General features: G+C 44.7%; 1 protein-coding gene across 1 annotated transcript; it reads left to right on the top strand.

The window, feature by feature from the left end:
- Positions 1-52: 52 nt before the first annotated feature.
- RpL40 (ribosomal protein L40) lies at positions 53-4,407 on the top strand. The gene is made up of 3 exons (XM_050179524.3): positions 53-157; positions 1,026-1,317; positions 4,250-4,407. Exons 1-3 carry the CDS (start codon positions 91-93, stop codon positions 4,341-4,343), a joined length of 453 nt encoding a protein of 150 aa, XP_050035481.2. The 5' UTR covers positions 53-90; the 3' UTR covers positions 4,344-4,407.
- The last annotated feature ends 15,838 nt before the right edge of the window (positions 4,408-20,245 follow it).

Below are 20,245 nucleotides of genomic sequence, written 5' to 3'. Positions count from 1 at the left end.
ATATTTAAACCAGTTAGCGTCAACAAGTTGCACATTTTATTACTTTATATATTATTTAGACGAAGCCGTGTAGCCGTCAAGCAACACTGTATGAAACGTCTTTTCGGCAGTGCTGAGGACCCCGTGCCCTTTTTTGCTTCAGTCAGGCTCTACTCTAGTAAGTGCGTTTTTTCCATCTCTGCATTTTCGGGAAATATCTGTTTGTGAGTAATCAAATTTTCGGCTGGTTGTGTCCGCCAGTGGCAAAAGTGTCCTGGAAGTACATTTTCTAGCGATGTGCTTATGTTGTATGTTTTTCATGGTAGCGTAAATGGCACGTTTCGGAAGATAGCGGCCGGCGTTGTCCGATCAGGCAGGCTAACCGGCGTTCTTCTTTCTGCGGACACTGTTGTGCCAGTAATATTTATGTACATTTGCGTGACAGGAACCCGCTTGAAGCGGCCATTTGCGGAATCGTGGGGCAGAAGAGACGAGTGGCAGATGCGCGTTGGCGAGCCTACCTCGTGTCATAACATTCCGCGTTCCTACGGCTATGCTACGTTGAACTTTGACCAATTCGGAAACCGCAAGAGTAACTTTAGACAGACTGCAAGACGCAGCGAGACAGACCTGAATGACCCCGCATAGCTTGCGCTCAAAGTTCTTGCATATGTATGCCACTTAAACCATGCATCAATTCGCAGCAGAAATACGTTGATTTTATCTACTCCGCTCTTTGCTTTATCAATTTAGTGATTTTTTTTAGGAGGGGCTACGCAGTCTGCGGTTAACATGGCTAGAGCTGCTAACTTTTTTCCTTGGGCCATTGAACAATAATACCTTTGCGCTTGGAACGTTCCATGTTGATAGCCCCCACCCTAAACAGGCATGCAAACGAGTGAGTTACCGGTTTCAGCCGAGCTTGATAAATGTGCTACAGCACTGGCCTATTTGCGTGACGATATTTTTCTGCTTAAGTATGTGCCTTAACTTGTATGCAGATCTGCACCAGCGAAATTTTGCTTAAGGCTTATTTTGTCTTGCAGCTGACATGCATCAGCAAGTGTTCGTGCGTGGCCTTGATGGCCGGACGCTGGTTGTGGACCTAGCGCCTGGTGCGCTGGTTTCCGAGCTCAAGGAAGATTTGCGATCCCGCCTTGGCTTGCCATGCGACCAGCAGCGTCTCCTGTTGGCCTCGGGCAGGCCACTGGACGATGCCGACACCCTGGAGGCCGGCTGCAGCCTGGACCTGAGCCTGCGCCTGGTCGGTGGTGTGATTGAGCCCAGCTTGCGCATCCTAGCCCAGAAGTACAACTGCGACAAGATGATCTGCCGCAAGTGAGTGAGAAGGATGCGCCAATCTGGACTTGTTGCCCTGTAGGAGTACTTAACCCTTTCAAGGTCGATTTATTTCGTCATGTGCCGACTGCCTAGGGCCGATCTTTTTTTGCGGATTCCAATTCATCTGAAGGACCTATTCCGAAAAAAAAAATAATTACTTCAATTTTTCTAGGGTGACTGTAAAGTGAGAAAAAAATATTTTGCGTTGGTATATATGTACTGTTTATTCATGAATAAGAACAATAAAAAAGGAAATAAACTTATAATTAAAATATTGATGAATTGTTATACACATAGTTCAAGGCTTAGAAAATGCGCGCACGAGAATATTTTGCAAGTCTCAAATGTTCATGCTCTTAGACTAATATTTACATCCATAGCGTAATCGAACTACGTAGATGAGCGCACTAAAAAAAACTGTGTGGTTGTGGGCCTGTCGTAAAAGCAAAACGTGCAACAAACTGCCACCAATCTTTGTCTTATCGCCAACCAGAGGTAATTAGTTTTCGCGAGTCTCAAAAAAGAAAAGGAAACGCATGCACGGCGGCATCCTTCCTATGCACACCCCTGCGAGCACTAAACGAGCGAGAGACAGGTGGTCGCCCTTTGAGCAATTGATAATGAGATAGCCATCAGTTTTGCGAGCACAAGAAGCCGAAACTGCCTGCGGAACAAAACACAAACTGCCGCCCGCCAGTGCGCAAGCGGTAGTAATAGATGCGCCAGAGCAAACTAGCTCTAAAACAAACCATGGTATGAAAACCGAGAGAGGGAGGCACGAGAAAAAAATTCCTTGTATTCCCGCATAGTGTCAGCATATGCCAAGAAAGAAAAAAATCAGAAAATTGGAGCGCTTTTTAAGCATACAGATGGCGCCGTAAATATATGGCATTGACCATTTTGGGCTTCTTTGTGGCGCTGTATATTTACGTCATTGGCCCTGAAAGGGTTAACAGACGTGTTTAACCTCAAATGTGGGTAAATGTTGTGCTTGACATGAAGTTACAAGAAAAGACAACCTCGTTTAACATTGCCTTGAGCCACACTATTCAGCAATAGAAGCCGTATTCTTTAATACAAGCTCTCACTTACAATGCATACCAATTTCCTAGACCAGAAACTGCAAGCTGGTCTGTCAGAATTAGTTCGCAAGCAAAGGTGTTCCTTGTCATACAGGTATGTCGACATGATGGTTGAAAGTATTGCCTCAGACATATGTGCACAAAGGGAAATGTCGTTAGATTGATGCCACACAGTACAGGGTTTGCACTGGTCGTTGAAACCCGCTCAATTAAGAATTGCATTTTCAGGGTCTAAATGTCTGGAATTTTCTTCCTCTTGAAAACCCTCGAATTATGATCATACAGAATAAACTTGATTACGCAACCCGCTTTTCGTGACGAGATACATGGTTTTGGCAAACTATGCTATAGAACAATGCATCTAAATTTTAAAGCTGGTGTGAGAGTACACACATTTCGCTTGATACAACATGCAAAACTGGAAATTCCCACAGTGGACGAGAGAGAAACAGGTGCTGGTTCCTTTCCTGCATTTGATGCTGCTTTCATCGTCCTTTTGGCCTGGCACAATGCATTTCTGAGGTACCGCAGTTTCACACCCTTTGTCATGATTGGACTGCTGTAGCTAGCTAGTGTTCTTCCTGGGTGCAAAAAGTGCTTCATGAGAGTTGATATGAAGCTCATACGGTGAATGTAATAATGCATACATTAGCACTGAAATGAAAAGTGCAAAAAAAATGTTGCACATTGTGTGCCACAGCATTTTTGAAATTTCTTTGTAATGGCCTTCAGTTTTTGTCCAGGAAAACTACAAAACCTGTAGCAGATGCATGTGTGTGCCATGGGACCACTATTAACGTTTATGTATTGTAATGTGCTACAAATTATTCCATCTTGTTAGGCTATGCCATTCTAACATAAACAACACAGTACAGTGTGCCTGTGTGGTTCTTGTAATTACTTTCCAGTGCCACAAGCATCCTTGACGCCATGTTTCTCTAGCCTATGCAGGAAGATGGCAGTGCTGACTGTTTCACTTGGTGCTGTATGCAATGCTGTGGCATTCTGCCATGCTGTTTTCCTATGCTTGTGCACTTTTTCTCATACTCTTCTAGGTCACCTTGTTCTTTTCAACTTTTGAGTTCTAGATTTGCATGTTGCGCGTAAAAGGTAGGAAATGAAAGCATTTTTGATATTCTGACAAGTGCTGCTAATGTGCCACTGGTCTCTGATTTTGTAGCATTCAAACAAAACACTGCGATTGCAGTGCATTTTTTGCATGTCATTTACAGTTGGCAAATTCTTGCTTTTGGAAAAATAACCCACCAAGCCATTTATTTGTCTTCCTCATTATCTTTCTTTCTCATTACCTGTTTATTTCATAGCACCTTTACAACCACTGAGTAAATGCTGCTATTAGTGCTCACAATTTATCAGTGTCTTTGTAAGCTAATTGGTTGGAGCCTCAATTTTTTTAAAGTTCTGTAGTGGTCATTTGTGGGCAACTCACATAAATTGCCTACAGCAGCAACCAGTTTCAGTGTCGTGAATACAGCTGAAGTCTCTGCGACAACTGTCGCTGCGATATTTTACTTTGAGAACAATATTTTCACAACTGCGACCATTCTCTATTGTCACCATAATGAAAATTTTCAGGTTTCATAAAATGCTGGTTAAACATTAGGTGTAGTAAATGTCATTGGGTGCAGTAAATGTCACAAAATTTAGCAGGTGATAAGGAGGCCACCTATTTCGAGTTCTACCTTCTTTTTTTTTTGCAGAAGTATGGAGTTTTAATTGGGGAGCAGGCCACTTGCCCTCTAGGCATAAGTGTCAACTTGTGTCCTGCACATTGAATGGTCAATGCTGCCAGAGTATTGTGACACGGCTGTTCTATTTGTGTGCAGGTGCTATGCCCGGCTGCATCCAAAGGCCACAAACTGCCGCAAGCGCAAGTGTGGCCACTCCAACAACTTGCGTCCCAAGAAGAAGCTCAAGTAGACTGCATGCCTATGCTTGTTACCTTCTATGGTTGCTGGGCCAGGAATAAAAGTCATCTTATGAACCTTGTATGTTTTCACTTGTATCTTGGGACACGCATTGCATAAGTTCATAGGTATTGGCCTACACAGTCTTTGTGTTTGATTAAACAGATGGTGCCCTGCATAAACACAAGCACCTATTAGTATTGCGATGGTGGCTTGCGTGTAATTGGCAATTGGTGTTTTGACATCTTACGAGTACATCTCAAACTTTGGAGAACAAGTGATAACAAAAATGTACTGAGCATTCAGTGGTGGTCGAACTGTGCTACTTTGCTACAATTCTTGCCTGCACCCACTCAAATGCCATTTGTGACAAAATTCGGTATTTTTGCCTGCTTTCACGGCAATTCACCGTTTTCTGTAGGGAGTGTGCATATGCTCAAATATACAAAACAAATAGTGAATGCTCAAATAACTTTAGTCACAAATAGATTACTACTACCGCTTTTAAATACGGTACAATTTTGGTTAACAGAATTGCCTGTTAATTCAACTGCTGTGACAAACTTCGAAAACAATTTCAAATGTGCAGGATTTTCTTTAGGCCTGCATTTTTTTTGCAATTTTTTCTAAAAAATTTGTTACCACGAATGTCCATTGCATTTATACTGGTCTTGTTGAAAAAACAATTCGAAAGTCTTGTATTTATTTGCCAAAATTACAAGAAAGTGCACACACCATACACACGTGAAAATTGCAGAAAGTTCATGATGAGTTAATGAGTCACTGGCAGTTAAGTGGAACAACAGGCTCTCAATTAGATAATTTTTAGGTTTGGACAATGCCTCTGGTTTCGTTTACTGAGTTGTGAAAATTTTGGCTCTGATTAACGGATGTTATTTTTCAATATAATTCCAACCAATTTAGAGGCTGTTCCATTTAAGTGGCAATTCTGTTTACTGAGTCCACTGTATATGCGGATCTGGACAGCTTCACAGCACCACCATTTGCCTCATAAATGATTAAAATAAGGTCAACTGAAAGGGGGCAGTCTTGTGGGCATCTCTTCTACTGTTCACATCCTATCTTGGAGGTACACTCTATTTGAAAGCAATCTGTGGTGGGTTCAAAGGCTAGCCGACTTGAGATAGATGATGGCTTCGTGTGCGCTGTGTTCTTGCGTGCCTGCACAGGATGTCCCATATTACTTGAGCCAAGAATTTAAATAGGAAAGGCGCATCGGGAGTGAATTGAACCAAACGCATACTATTCGCAATAGCCTGTATTAACTCGTACAATTTTTTGTTTTCCCCACAACTCTAAGTTTAATTACCCTACCTTTTAATTATTGGCTGAGGACCCCAAGTATGATATGCAGATTTGTAGACCACCGATCGAGTTGTTTATGATACGTCTCTTGTAGTCCTTTTTTCCGGGTTGCAAAGAAAGCCCACGAAATAGGAAAAAAGCCACGTGACTGAGCCCTTGTGCGGTGGTGCTGTGCTGCTGTCAAGCGTGTGTTCGGTGAACAAGGTCGGCTCCCATCGCATGAATGCGTAAATGCATACTGCTGGCCAAGCGCTGCCGATGAGATAAAGGATGCCCTGCCACTTCCTTGTCGCCAGTCAAGATTTACGTTGCAAAATAGAGCTGAGAGCAATCGATAATCTTTCATTCAAGAGAATCAACCGGACCTTCCTTCTCTAGACAACTTACTTAGGATCACTGAAGTTTTCAGTAGGGAAATTGCTCTTTGTTAAGGCAACTGATCACTGAAAATAAGTCTGTTTGAAACTCGCTATCTTACGACCACTTGAATGCACCATTTCCCGCATATGCAACATTACGTTTCTAAATCGCACAAATTACGGATTTCAAAAACTAACGTACTTAATACCACACACACTGAATTCATACCAACAAATACTAGAATTATTCCCGAATATGTCACATGCTTGTTATAAAAAACCACAAATTGTTCAGTAAATTATGAATGCTGTGTTGTAATTTCTTTCATTGTTTGCACTGTGTACATCGCTATCTATTGATGAATTTGTTTAATCATCTGCTGCTTTGTTTTATTTTTCATTCTAATGTGCATAATTACTGTCAATGCTGTCTTTTTATTGTTCTCTTATTTTTATTTTGTTTGATGAGAGGGTGGGCCTACGTGAGATGTTTGTGACGCCTTTTAGCCCACTTTCCCTCAGTTTACCAAGCTCATGTACTGGAAAACTTAAGATAATAAATCAATGAGAAACAATGGGCAAATGAAGAAAAGAAAGAGCGAGTGCATGCCACGTACAGTACCTTGAGTGTCCGTGAAAATTGCCCCTTAATGTTTATTCTGGATTTATAATTTGAATGCGAAACTCTCAGCATGGAGCATTGCAACAATCGCACATTTCGTTGAATGCGGAACAAACTGCTTGGTTGAAAGAAAGAAGCCTTGCACAGAGTCACTGTCAACATTGCGTGTACTTAGGATCTATGGAAATGGGTTGAAGAGATGGTCAAAGCTTACTTGAATTAAAGTACTTTTCAACTTGGACAGTACGCATATGTTCCACAGGCGGCAAAACTAGCTTACCCTTCAGCTGTAAATGTTTAGCTCTCTGCCTCATCGCTATCGCACCACTGAAGCGAGGGTGCGGCAAGGTTTGCTCTGTGATCGTCTTGACCAGCGCAGGCTGGTCAAGACGATCAGCAGCAGACGACGCTGCAAACCAATAGAGAAATTTAGTGCGCTGTGAGTATAAAACATTACGTGCAAGATCTCCTGTGGGAGTAATCTAAGGGATGCGTAAGGAATTGCTACTAATCACGTGCTGTTTCGTCGTCGTATGCTGCCGTGTTTGGTATAATTGTGAGAAACACCACGAAACAATCGTGAAATGGAGGAGCTCGGCAGCAACACAGAAACCTTAACTGAGTCTAACTTCCTACAAAGTATTTACTAAGGTAGATCGACAGAAAGCTGAGCTAGTTGGTAAGGATTCGTTCGTGTTGTCCACTTCTCTACTCGTGTCTTTTTTTTTGCATAATGAATCCTTACCAACTAGCTCAGCTTTCTGTTGTTCTAAGCTTCATTTCTGGTACTCTGAGCCCTTTTCCATGTTCCCATACTTATCCTGTGTTCGTGTTGTCCACTTCTCTACGCTTGTGTCCTATTTGCACGCCTCACCTCTTATTTACTAAGGTAATCGCAAATAGAATCAGGAACACCTTAAACTTCTGTCAACCAAAGGACCAGGCGGGATTCCACAAAGGCTACTCAACAATAGACCATATTCACACTATCAGTAAGGTGAGAGAAATGTACAGAATATAACCAACCCTTATATATAGCTTTCATTGATTACGAGAAAGCTTTTGATGAAGTCGAAACCTCAGCAGTCATGGAGGCATTACAGAATCAGGGTGTAGACGAGCCGTACGTAAAAATACTGAAAGATATCTATAACGGCTCCACAGCCACCATAGTCCTCCATAAAGAAAGGCCTCAGGCAGGGAGATACGATATCTCCAATACTGTTCACAGCGTGTTTACAGAAGGTATTCAGAGACCTGGATTGGGAAGAATTGGGGATAAAAGTTAATGGAGAATACCTTAGTAACTTGCGATTCGCTGATGATATTGCCTTGCTTAGTAACTCAGGGGACCAATTGCAATGCATGCTCACTGACCTGGAGAGGCAAAGCAGAAGGGCGAGTCTAAAAATTAATCTGCAGGATACTAAAGTAATGTTTAACAGTCTCGGAAGAGAACAGCAGTTTACGATACGTAGCGAGGCACTGGAAGTGGTAAGGGAATACATCTACTTAGGGCAGGTAGTGACCGCAGATCCGGATCATGAGACGGAAATAATCAGAAGAATAAGAAAGGGCTGGGGTGTGCTTTGCAGGCATTCTCAGATCATGAACAGCAGGTTGCCATTATCCCTCAAGAGAAAAGTGTATAACAGCTGCGTCTTACCAGTACTCACGTACGGTGCAGAAACCTGGAGGCTTACTAAGAGGGTTCTACTTAAATTGACGACGACGAAACGAGCTATGGAAAGAAGAATGATGGGTGTAACGTTAAGGGATAAGAAAAAAGCAGATTGGGTGAGGGAACAAACGCGAGTTAATGACATCCTAGTTGAAATCAAGGAAAAGAAATGGGCTTGGGCAGGACATGTAATGAGGAGGGAAGATAACCGATGGTCATCAAGGATTACGAACTGGATTCCAAGGAAAGGGAAGCGTAGCAGGGGACGGCAGAAAGTGAGGTGGGCAGATGAGATTAAGAAGTTTGCAGGGACAACATGGCCACAATTAGTACATGACCGGGGTGGTTGGAGAAGTATGGGAGAGGCCTTTGCCCTGCAGTGGGTGTAACCAGGCTGATGATGATGATGACATCTGAGCCATCCAGCAGGCCCGCGAGGCGGTGGCGAGGCAACATTTCGACGTCCCCACGTGGGAGACCTAAAGCCCCATCGGCGAAAGCTCTGCAGGACGATAAATAAAGTTGTTGCCAACCAACTAACGTTAGATGACGAAGAAGAGGCGAGTAGTCGCAATGTTCACTTATGTTATGAGATGGTGCGTTTGGATGATACCACTGCTTCGTGGACAATGGGCACTGGTCCATGCATGCTGCAGTACGGGACATAATTTAACAATGTCACGTTTAGCAGACTTCGTACATATAGACGTGGTCGATGGCGCTGCCTCTTCTCGATGCGAACCATTATCTACTGTGCTGTGGTGGCTGCGTATGGTGCAGCCGCACAGGTCTTATTTTGAAAGCGAGTGCGCCGAATGCTGATAGCCTTGCGCTGTGTTGCTTGCTCGCCACTTAGTACGCGTTGGACTGAGAGACAGCACGAAGGTCAATTCGCTCGCTGCTGCAGGCGCTATCTTGAAAGCGATCGTCTTATGTGATGGATGGATGGACGGGTTTCCTCACTGGGTAGGCATAGAAATGCTTACACATTTAAAAGAAAAAGAAGTTCTGGCAACACCCATCTCACGATGAATGTCGACATCAACGCAATTAGCATTGAAGCAATGTAGCGACGCACTGTGTTGCCAAATTCTCCATTTCTCTGTTGCTGACTTCTTCAATTTCCTGTTGCCGCTTCTTGACTTCTTGCCTCTTGTTTTACTTGTCTGTGCGGGCATGCCTACCCAGTGGCACATACCCGGTCTGGAGTTCTGGGTACCTAGTGTCATATGGCACAATGGCCCAAGTTGATGTGAAAGAGGTCAGATACGAAGGGATATGCTGAAATGTGCATGAAGTTCCGGAATAATGTTAATCACATAAGAACTATACAGTGAAATGGTGCATGATTTAACGTCGTTGGTGCAGCATCGTATTTATGTCTTAGACGCAGTGAAATGCTGTTTTCGCAAACTGAACATTCCACCTTTCTTACTATTTAAATGGTGTCCAGACTAGTGGAGGTAAATATAGCTAACTAGCCAAGCCATAGTTTTCTTCGCCAAAGCGGACAAAAAGTAGCCCAATCTGTCAACCTATAATAAAGAGCTCAACGCATCGGCGGCCAAAAACAAAGTTACATCAGCTGCGCTGTGTACGCTGGCATGGAAAAAACGGCGCGTGCTGCGCCTTGCACGCCGACGGCGATGTATAACGTTCACATTCGTGTTATCTTTAGGTACTCATTTATTTCATTTGTGTGGCCAATGCATGTGCGTATGTGCCATGCTGTAATGGAATCAACATCAACATTCGAGCACGCTGAGCATCAATCATGAACGAGCCGGCATGTGACAACTGACCGCGAGCGAAGAAGGATCGTCCGTCTATGTTGGGTCATCTGGAATGGCCGACTGACATGCTTCGCGCTGACGAGTGAGCCATCATCGTCTCGTCTATGTATAAATAGACGTCTAAATCTATAAACAGCGAGTATTTTGCCTGAGTTCTTCAATGTACTGCTGCTAAAGCGTTCGTGATCCCATTGTGTCGCTGACCAAGATTCATCGAGTGTCGGCGACAAGGCAGACAGGACTCCTGTGCCTCTGAAGGGTGCAGACAGCCGTGTAGAATGCGGTGAAGTTGTACCACTTGTGCAGAAGGTCTACACGGATGGTAACAGCGACCTGAAGGTGGTCCATGCTATGCTCACACGGACCGGTGTTTTGTGGCCGGAGCTGAGCAACTCGTCGCAGCCCATGCTCCTGTGGATATTGGCCGGGGCCCAGAACTGGGGCACGGTCGTTGAGCTCCTCACGGACAAGCCCGGCGAGTTCACCGTGTGGCCGGTCATGGTTTAGCACCTGATGCGCCAAGTACTTTGTTTCTTTGTCTTTAGGTCAATCTCCTCACAGAAAAGTCAGCAAAGTTCAGTCCTTCCTTCGGCTCCGAACTCATTTGCTGCGACGACAACATTCTCTCGCTGTGAAGGCGACCATGTTAGTTTTGTTTGCTTGTTTATAAGTTCGCTCACTCACCACAGGGAATAGAACGAGAAGCCAGCAGTTATAGCGCGGTTCGTTGTGTGGAGGGGTGCCGCCGTATAAATATGCAATAGACTTAAGTAAGAATTTGAAAAAAAATATGTAAATGGTGTTTGTTATTTAATCTATAGACCATAAGTTCCTTGATATTACAGAAAAGGAAGCATGAATTAGATAAATAGGCTCTTAATTTTCCGTTGTACGCAACTTCCTCTCTGTGACATAGCTTAATGTATGTTGTGGAGTACGACAGACTTAAGCACTCGCCGACTGTTACAGCTAGATTTATTTGCTTGAAATCTATAGCTTTATGGAACCTTTAGTTCGCAACCGTTCGGACAGAGGCTTATGCTGATTTTTTTGGTGTTGTTTTTAATGGCGGTTCAACATTTTACTGTTTCAATGCACTTGATTCAGACAATCTTATTGCATCATGTTTAATTTCTTTTGTGTGCTACATGGTGAGCTTTTGTTGTGGTCAATGTGCTAAGTTTCGAGAACTTGCTTAAAAAAGTATTTTCTGCTGCCAGTCAGTGGGACAACGTCCAAGCACCTACCTGGCCAATGTTCTGGCACCGTGGAATTTAATATTACCTTTAAATATAAGATTTCCTAACACCATTTCTTAAATTATTTATGTCAATCAATGTTTAAGCCGCTAGGGATGAGGAAGTTAATGTGTTGAAGACTTCCGGTTTTCAGGCTCCAAGAGTCGCTGTGAAGGCCCTGCTTGGGGATAAATCAACTTCGAGGTCATAACTTCTACTACAACTTATGCCACTGAACAAATGACGCAATTCCAGCTGCGAGATTTGAGGGATTTTTTTTCTCTACACCTGCATTTGCTGTGCTGGGCACTTGGCGGCTGTAACTACACTGTAGATATGTGGCGTTATCGCTGCGACATCGTTGTTGGCATTCACGCTGTCTAGGCTTTTTTCGTTGTTTTCCACGAACCACAAGATGATTCTTGGCGCATTGTGGGTATGTGCCGCGTTTGAGGCTGATGGTCATTATTGTCTGGTACGCCTCATTTGTGCCGCCGACACTGCTCTCGCGAGCATGACAATGAAAAATTCCAGGTCAACACTGCACCATTTTGTCAAGAACAATTTCTATGCGATGCACATAATGTCATTCTGGTTCACTATACAGTATTGTTCCTTCTGGTCTCCGGAATACATGCATGGGCGACATCGCTTTCAGAGTCTGGTAAGGAGCGCAAAAACTCGCAGTACTAGTTCGAACTGCTGTTTTGCTCGAAAACATGGTGGTTAAGCGTGCTTGACTCCCAAGTGTATACTGTTCCAGTAACATGGATTCGAATCCCAGTGGCGGCGTTTTTGGATAAGTTTTCTTTTTTCTCTCCTGGTGGCGATGGTGAAGCTTGACATAGGGCATGACGACGAAAAGAATCATTATGGGTCGTCGATGGCGAGAAGGGCCGTCGTCAGCGTATCGCAGTGACTGACAAGGCGAACCATATTTTGAGCACGCAATGGCCACTGTCGCAGTCTCGGCGAGTTTGTTATCGCTGTGCCGAGTTCTTGTTATAGTCTGGTTGCGAGTAAAGTATCTTGTTACTGAGCAAAATCATAAAGAACCCGTTTACAGGTGCATACTAATAGATGTTCGATTGGTTTCAATGTAATTTATTTATTCATATGTTTATTCATATACTTCACAGGCTCCAGAAAGTGTATCGCGTGGACAGGAGGGGAGCATGGCATTACCGATAATTATGAAGAAGGAGCTAAAAACAAGTTACACAATGATATAGATATGAACAGAACGTGAAGTAATTAAATATAATATTTTCCAGAGATGAGCGCAAATTATACTATTGTAAGGTGAAAGCCTGTCACACGACAGCAAGTTATACAGTTAACACAATTGTTACATAATTATGTAAACGATTACATAAAGCTATTAGATAATCTAAGCTACTTTTGTGGGATTAACTATTTGTGTGTGTTACATCTATCTTAGTTGTTGAGAATTATCTTACTTTTAAATGGAGTTCCTTCATTATCCCTGACCGCCTCAGAGCACAAGCACAGTAAACGCAGTAAGAGAACTTTCATAAGGAGAGTTAAATGGGACAAAGTCAGTCCACAAGAAACCCGCCAGCATGCCTTTGTTTGTAGATTGGTACCGACACGGCTGTTCCTTCCCTCATGCTCCAGCGCAGGAGGGCTATGCTCAAAAGTGCCAACGAAGGTAAGTATCAAGAAGATGGTGGAAGCATTTGGGAGACTCAACGTGAGAGCAGAGCCTTACGAAGCGCTTGTCAAGCTGGAACACACAGTGGTGCCACGCCTCCAGCGCTTCTACTAGGCGCCCTACTGGAGCTCGCTGGATAACGCAAGCTTGGATGACGTGGCGGAAATGACGAAGTCGATGGTGTCCCGATCTGCCTGGGTGGAGCAGCTGCGTACGAACTTCGGCGAGATGCCGACCGAGAACTTTTACGTGGAGAATCGCGTGTACTTCACCGCTTTCTTCGACCTGGTGGCGGAAGTGGGTGAGTCCAAGATGGCGTACTACGTGGGCTGGGCAACCGTGCAGGTCATGGCTATGGTGGCTGGCCATCATATCATGGCGTTGCTTTCCAATGTGGAGCTCATCCGGTCAGTTATCAGCGCTCCACACTCTTTTGTTTTGTCCGCAAGAACGTCGAGGGCGCTGCCGCAGTGAGTAGCAAGTTGCGAACAGCTTGTTGTAGGCGGTTCTCTTAAATCGAAAACCAAGATTATTGTGATTTGTGGTCAAACTGATCAGTGTTAATAGTTGTTGCTTCGTTGTGACAAGGCCACGGGCGATACTTTGCTTGTCTAAAGTGTTGGCCAACTTGTTGGCTAGTGACAGGGCATGAAGAAAACTACATTACCTAATGAAAAAGCAAATCAATAGTTGCTGACAATTGTTCAGGACCATTTAAACGTTTGCTTGGCGGAAAAGCGCAGCATAATGATCGTGGAATGTCTGCCCTTGAATTTCTTTCGTTTTTGCTTTCTGAGTTAGCCAGAACAAGATGCTGTCAAACTTGCCAGAAAACTTGTACGTCAATGAAAAGCTTTTGACGGATACAAGTCTATTTGTTGGAGCGTTGACACATGGGAAGTCTCTCTCTCTCTCTCTCTCACTCTCGTTCTCACACTTTTCTTGTGCGAGCTGTAGCACACATGTCTATGCATTATCAAATTTTGCTCATGTCGGTCGACGCACAATGCAGGTACTACTACCTGAGCATATCCGAGGCTGAGAGAGGGCACGCGTGCTTTTGCACGGGATTGGCTCACATCTACACGGGTGTCGCTTTCTATGTGGGCTATATACGTCAGGGAGGAAATTGGGTGGAACGAGATGCAAGACGTCGTAGACATTAATTGTGCACTCCATCCGCTACTCGTACAGCGAAGGCCTGCACCTTGCGTCATTGTCGCTCAGCAGCCTCACCTCTGGTGGGCCGTGGCTGAGTGGCAGCACTCGGCAACAAGAGGACGAGTTCACCATGGCTGTCGTGGCGCATGCCCAGTCTGAGGACACTCTGGACAGCATATACCAGGTATGCAGTCTCTTGCGATTGCATGCAGGCAGGGTCCAAGCCATGGGTGGAGGAAAGCTGGAGACCGGCCCTAACAGTTCTAGAAAGGCGAAAGTTGCGCCTAATTTCTTGATCCCGGTAGGAAAACGCATGGGAATTGAGGGACGCTCGGTTGCAGGCACAGGAGGGGCAAACGGGGACGAGAGCTTCCTCATAGGCAGAGACGCTTCGGGCGACGTCGCGAAGAGTGACATCAGGTTCCACACCTATTCAGTTTTTCATTTCTCTGTGGCTATAATACATTGGGGCATATATATCGTTTTTAAAAAGGTACAAACTAGATATACAGGGTATCCCAACTATCATGCACCAAGATATTAAAATATGCAAATGCTACGTAGATGGACAGAACCAAGGTAATTTTGTTTGCCGTTGCTCGGAGATATTCAGATATCTTTTTGCATTCTGCCTCATTGCATAATTTGTCTTCATTAATTAATTAACTTCTCAAATATTATAATTAGATGAAAAATGTCAATGACAATATTGCAGAGAAACATGAAAACCTCCGGATACAGCTTTGTGTTGCTCAATATGTGAAGAATCATTGAAAGACTCTGATATGTGCTACATAAGTGTTTCTCCTAACGTGAAAGAAGCCTGCGAATACACACACTGTCTCGAGCGGCCAGTCGCGCGGCAATTTCGTGGGCATTCGTGGACTTCTTTCACAATCGGAAAAACCTTTATGTAGTACGTAGTCAGCAACACAAAGCTGTATCGGGAGTCTTTCATGTTGCTATACAATTTTCTCATCGACACTTTCCATATAATTATATAATATCTTAGAAGTTGATCAATTAATTAAGACTATGTAGTTAGGCGGAATGCGAAAAATAATCTGAGTATCGCCAAGCGACGGCAAACAACATTACCTTGATTCTGTCCAGCTACTCGGCATTTGCATATTTTTAATATCTTGTTGCATGATAACTGGGACACAATGTATAGTGCCTCATGCAGGCTGGTCGCTGTACCGATCGGTGGCCTTGCCAACCTGGGTGCGTTAGTTTAGGTGAATTGCCCCCACGGGAAGGAGTGGTTTGCGTGTGTGTGTGGGGGGGGGGGGGGGGGGGTAACGTCGTTGCTGGTGGTGGCGGCTATTCAAGAGGTATAAGAAGAGTGCTGGCGCATATTCGCACAGTTTGTGTCGTCCTAAAGGACGCTCCACGCCCTCCATGTGGAAACTTGCTCTCGGGAGTTTCCACGCATGACGGACAGCGTGCTGGACCAGCGCAACCGCTGCGCGCCGCCGCACCACGCGGATGGAGTGCTTCTCGGCCAACCACAGACACCGCGTGGCCCGCCGTGGTTGCTCAGTGGCTATGGTGTTGGGCTGCTGAGCACGAGGCCGCGTGATCGAATCCCAGCCACGACGGCTGCATTTCGATGGGGGCGAAATGCGAAGCACCCGTGTACTTAGATTTATGTGCACGTTAAAGAACCCCAGGTGGTCAAAATTTCCGGAGTCCTCCACTACGGCGTGCCTCATAATCAGAAAGTGGTTTCGGCACGTAAAACCCCATGATTTTTTTTTCCAAAGCCACCGGGTGCTGCTCCTTAGAAGCGACCAGTTCCTGCCGACGGCGTTCGAGGTGCCGCTGTTCGAGGTGCCGACGCTCCGGTGGCCACCCGCCGTGTTTCAGTGGCTATGGTGTTGGGCTGCTGAGCACGAGGTCGCGGGATCGAATCCCGGCCACGGCGGCCGCATTTCGATGGGGGCGAAATGCGAAAACACCCGTGTACTTGGATTTAGGTGCACGTTAAAGAACTCCAGGTGGTCGAAATTTCCGGAGTCCTCCACTACGGCGTGCCTCATAATCAGAAAGTGGTTTTGGCACGTAAAACCCCATAATTATTATTATCCGGTGGCCGCAATCGGCAGCGCTCTTGGAAGCGCTCGTCTCGCCGCTGCCTTCTCGGCGCTCCTCTACCGGGCGCTCCTACGCCCCGACAATGAGACCTGGAAAGCGTTCACGGAAAGGACCTCTTGTGTGTCCGACGCAGCTCCGCAATGGACTATAGCTATGCCATACTATAGCTCCGCCGACCGACAGCTTTGGCGTAAGCCTGGATTCGAATGGCTCGTGCAGAAAACCCAAAGATACCGTTTGGGTTCGGCGCACGCGCTGTGGCAAGACGCTAATTGTTAGGGGCCTCCAACTTTGGGGGACCCTATTCTAAAACAGCATAATACCTGTACAACGAAGAAATGCTTTTATGACATAACCGCTGCACGGACGTGAAGTGAATTTGTAGCATTTGAGAAATAAATTTAAGTTCTAGCAAACCTAGGAAGCGAAAGCTTTATTTAGCTCTCAATATTTTTTCAATAACATTTCCAAGAGTAAGCAAGTTTAAAGCGGAGAAATTTGATCAATGAGCTGACAGCATACGTGGAATAGTCACAATGTTTACAAGGGTTTTGAAGAAGGCCTCTTCACAAATTAAAGGTACATTTCAGAGCGCTGTAAGACGCATCAATTTTGTTCACGTTACATGTACTATTAAGTGAAGCTTACAGAATTTTGATATCGTTTTTGATTGCCTAATTAATTTTGTGCTTGTGTTTTTAAATTTCAGAAATCACCTCCCCCCAAATTATGGCATAAATACAAAAAATTAACTTCCTTCAGTCACTATACATTTTAGCTTTTCCTTTTAGGTGCAACAAAGCGAACCAAAATCGGTGGGCGGTTACCGAGAAAACCGATTTCCATGTTCCCATGTAATAACATAAAGGAACTGCCGAGCTAAAGGTTCCTCTCGATTTGGAAGCTCTTACGCATCATGGTCTCCGTCGCAGGTCCTTCCGAAAGCCGTTTCTGTGCGCGTGCTGCACAAAGCATTCACGCACGCCCTGAATCGGACGGAGTCGCAGCCGCGCCTGGAATACCTGCAGCAGCTGAGCTACGTACTCTGTTCATCGTGTGGTGCTACTTGCAGTGCGGACTGCCCGGAGAGCAGCGCCCGTGTGACTAGCCGGTGGCCGTGTTCCGAGCCTTCGGAGGAGCCTTCTAGTGTTCCGTTGGAAGCCCCATGAGCTCGAGAAGGGACTGCACTTTCCTCGAGTGACGGCGACCGTTCTCTGCTTCTGCCACCTCCTCCTTCGCGAGCTTACCCAGATTTCAAGACTCGTCTCTGCGAAATATATACGTGGGCGCGCTAAGAACAAAAGAACTGACGGAAAACTCGCTTTCCGGGAGTAACCGCTTGTGCTCTATTCAACTCTTTTGTTTGGAATTCTTAATGCTACTCCTCACTCGAGCATGTTCGCCTTTGGAACGTGTCCGCTCTGCCGATGCCGAAGCGAAGTCAGCAGACGGCGTCGGAGAGTGCACGACTCGAAAACTGCGTCGGATATCGGACTAGTATAGTTAAGCCCGCAAAAAAGAGTAGCAAGCACTCATGTCGCTTTCAGTGCGTGGAACGTCTAGTGGGCAACACGAATGAATCATTGTTAGCTTACGGTGATAGAATTCGCTATTACTTTCTCGTTTTTTCTCTTGAGCGCTGACGCTTTGCAGCAAGGTACAGATAACTTAAGTTTATTCGTTTCTTAAGTTAGACTGAACTGGACCGTTCTCACATTGGCTGTGTCGTCGCTTGAGTTTCTAGAACTGTGTAGCCGACGCGTGACGCTGCGGGATACGTGCGTAGTTTGCTTTCCCAGAACTTCAGGCATTGCGTTAATTACGTGAGAGAGCGTTAGTGTTCGCGTATGCGGTCATCTGCGGTGCCCATCGCGCAACTTCATTATTAATCGGTATTCTGAGCCCATGCACAGCTTATCGGAATAAATTCGCTGTAATGGTAGCGTTAAACCGTATCACGTGTGCCTTATGTCAGCTGTATGTGATTTTCTTTTATTGACATGAACTACAGCAAATTATTTTTATTTATTATGATATTTTGGTGGCGTCAATACAGCTCAGTGCCGTATTCGAGCAGCAGGCCGAAACCTGATGTTCTAATTGTAAAATGGACACTATCCATGCAGATGGTGTACCACACACAGAACCTACGAAGGCGCTTTCGTCTTGCGTGGCAGGACAGACTGGTGCTAAGCACCGATTCGTCCTACTGGCACCTACGATTACTTGCAGCACACCGCGTCGCGGGATCCTCATTTCTAAAACAGATTAAAAAGGCCACAACAACACTTTTATGTTTGCCTTTGTTCATGCACGGGACACGACTGCCGTTTCATTATAGCACCTGAACTGGGAAACGCTTGCCTTCATGCTCCGAGCAAAATGCATGTCAACTGCCGGTTGTAGCGTAACCGTGGGAAGGGAGGGGTATTCTAGTCTGAGAACCCGTTATAGACATCGTCGTGAGGCTATACCAGCCATGCCTATCTTTTTGTAGCTCGCGCTCTCGTGCCTGGCTAAAAACTTCATTTCAGAAGCTCTGCGAGCAGGGATGTCCAGTTGCAAGGAATATCGCAGCTGAAACCCCGCGAGCGCATGTAAGGCAAGTTGCCAAAATTGCCACGGCATTGCCAAAAAAGAGGCAGCGCTCAACGTTTAGTGCTGTGGTTTCTGCCTCCATTAGGTCATGTTCCGCATTAAAGCCCCTACATCCACGCGTCACCGCCGACCAGAAAGCGGCGGTGGCGCGTGGATGGAGGAGCTTTATTCCGCATAAGAGGCAAGACCGCCGTTTACTCTATGATGTCTTACTCGGCTTTAAGTACACTCTTACAAAATCTTTTGTAGAGAGTCTATAGACATGTCTCAACGAAGTTCATAGACTGTCTATAGATATTTCTTTAGACTAGTCTATAGGCAGTCTATAGACTTACGGCCTTACGGACTCTTTATAGACGAGTCCATAAAATGTCTGAGTCTATAGACTGTCTATAGATGAATGAAAGTTCACGTTTGTGGACAATTGTCTGCAGAATGTCTATAGACAAAAGCGTACAGTTCTACTTTTGTAGACAAAAGTCTATGGAATGTCTATAGAGAAATGCTTATAGACTGTCTATACTCTATTCCGATAGACCAGTCCATAGACAGTCTATGGACTTATGGTCTTAAACTTTTTGTAGACTAGTTTAAAGTGTCTGAGTCTATATACACTCTATAGACTGTCTATAGATGAAGGAGAATTCACGTTTGTAGACAAATGCCTGCAGGATGTCTATAGACAAAAGTGTATACAGTTCTACTTTTCTAGACTGAAGTCTATGCAGAGAAATGTCTATAGACTATCTATAAACAATTCCTATAGACCAATCTATAGATTAGTGACCTTAGACTTTTTGTAGACTAGTCTATAAAATGTCTGAGTCTATCCACACTCTATAGACTGTCTATAGATTAATGAAAATTCACGTTTGTAGACAAATGTCTGCAGAATATCTACAGACAAAAGTGTATAGGGTTATACAGTTCTATTTTTGTCAACTGAAGCCTATGGAATGTCTATAGAGCAGAAGCAGACAAAAAGGAACAAACAGCTTATCAACTTTTGTCTATAGACAATCTATAAACCGGGAGTAGGCAAAAATAAATAAAGACTGTATCGACCTTCGTCTATGGGTAGCCTATTTAGGGGAAGTAGACAAAAAGAAACAAACACCTTACCGACTTTTTTCTACAGATCGTCTGTAGAATGCAAGTAGACAAAAAGAAATAGAAACCGCATCGACTCTCGTCTATAGACAGTTTGTAGGCTTTGTATCAACAAAAGGCCAAATCTATAGAAAGTCAAAGTCGTCTATAAGAAGCCTGTATACTTTCTATAGACAGTCTAAACTCATTTTTGTAAGGAAACCTTCCGATTTATCAGATTCAGATAAGTTCAATCTAATGACAGTGACGCACCAC

The sequence above is a fragment of the Dermacentor andersoni genome, chromosome 5 (assembly GCF_023375885.2).
Source record: "Dermacentor andersoni chromosome 5, qqDerAnde1_hic_scaffold, whole genome shotgun sequence".
Lineage (NCBI taxonomy): Eukaryota > Metazoa > Arthropoda > Arachnida > Ixodida > Ixodidae > Dermacentor > Dermacentor andersoni.
Note: the sequence above shows the minus strand (reverse complement) of the source record. Positions and strands in the feature narration are given on the sequence as shown.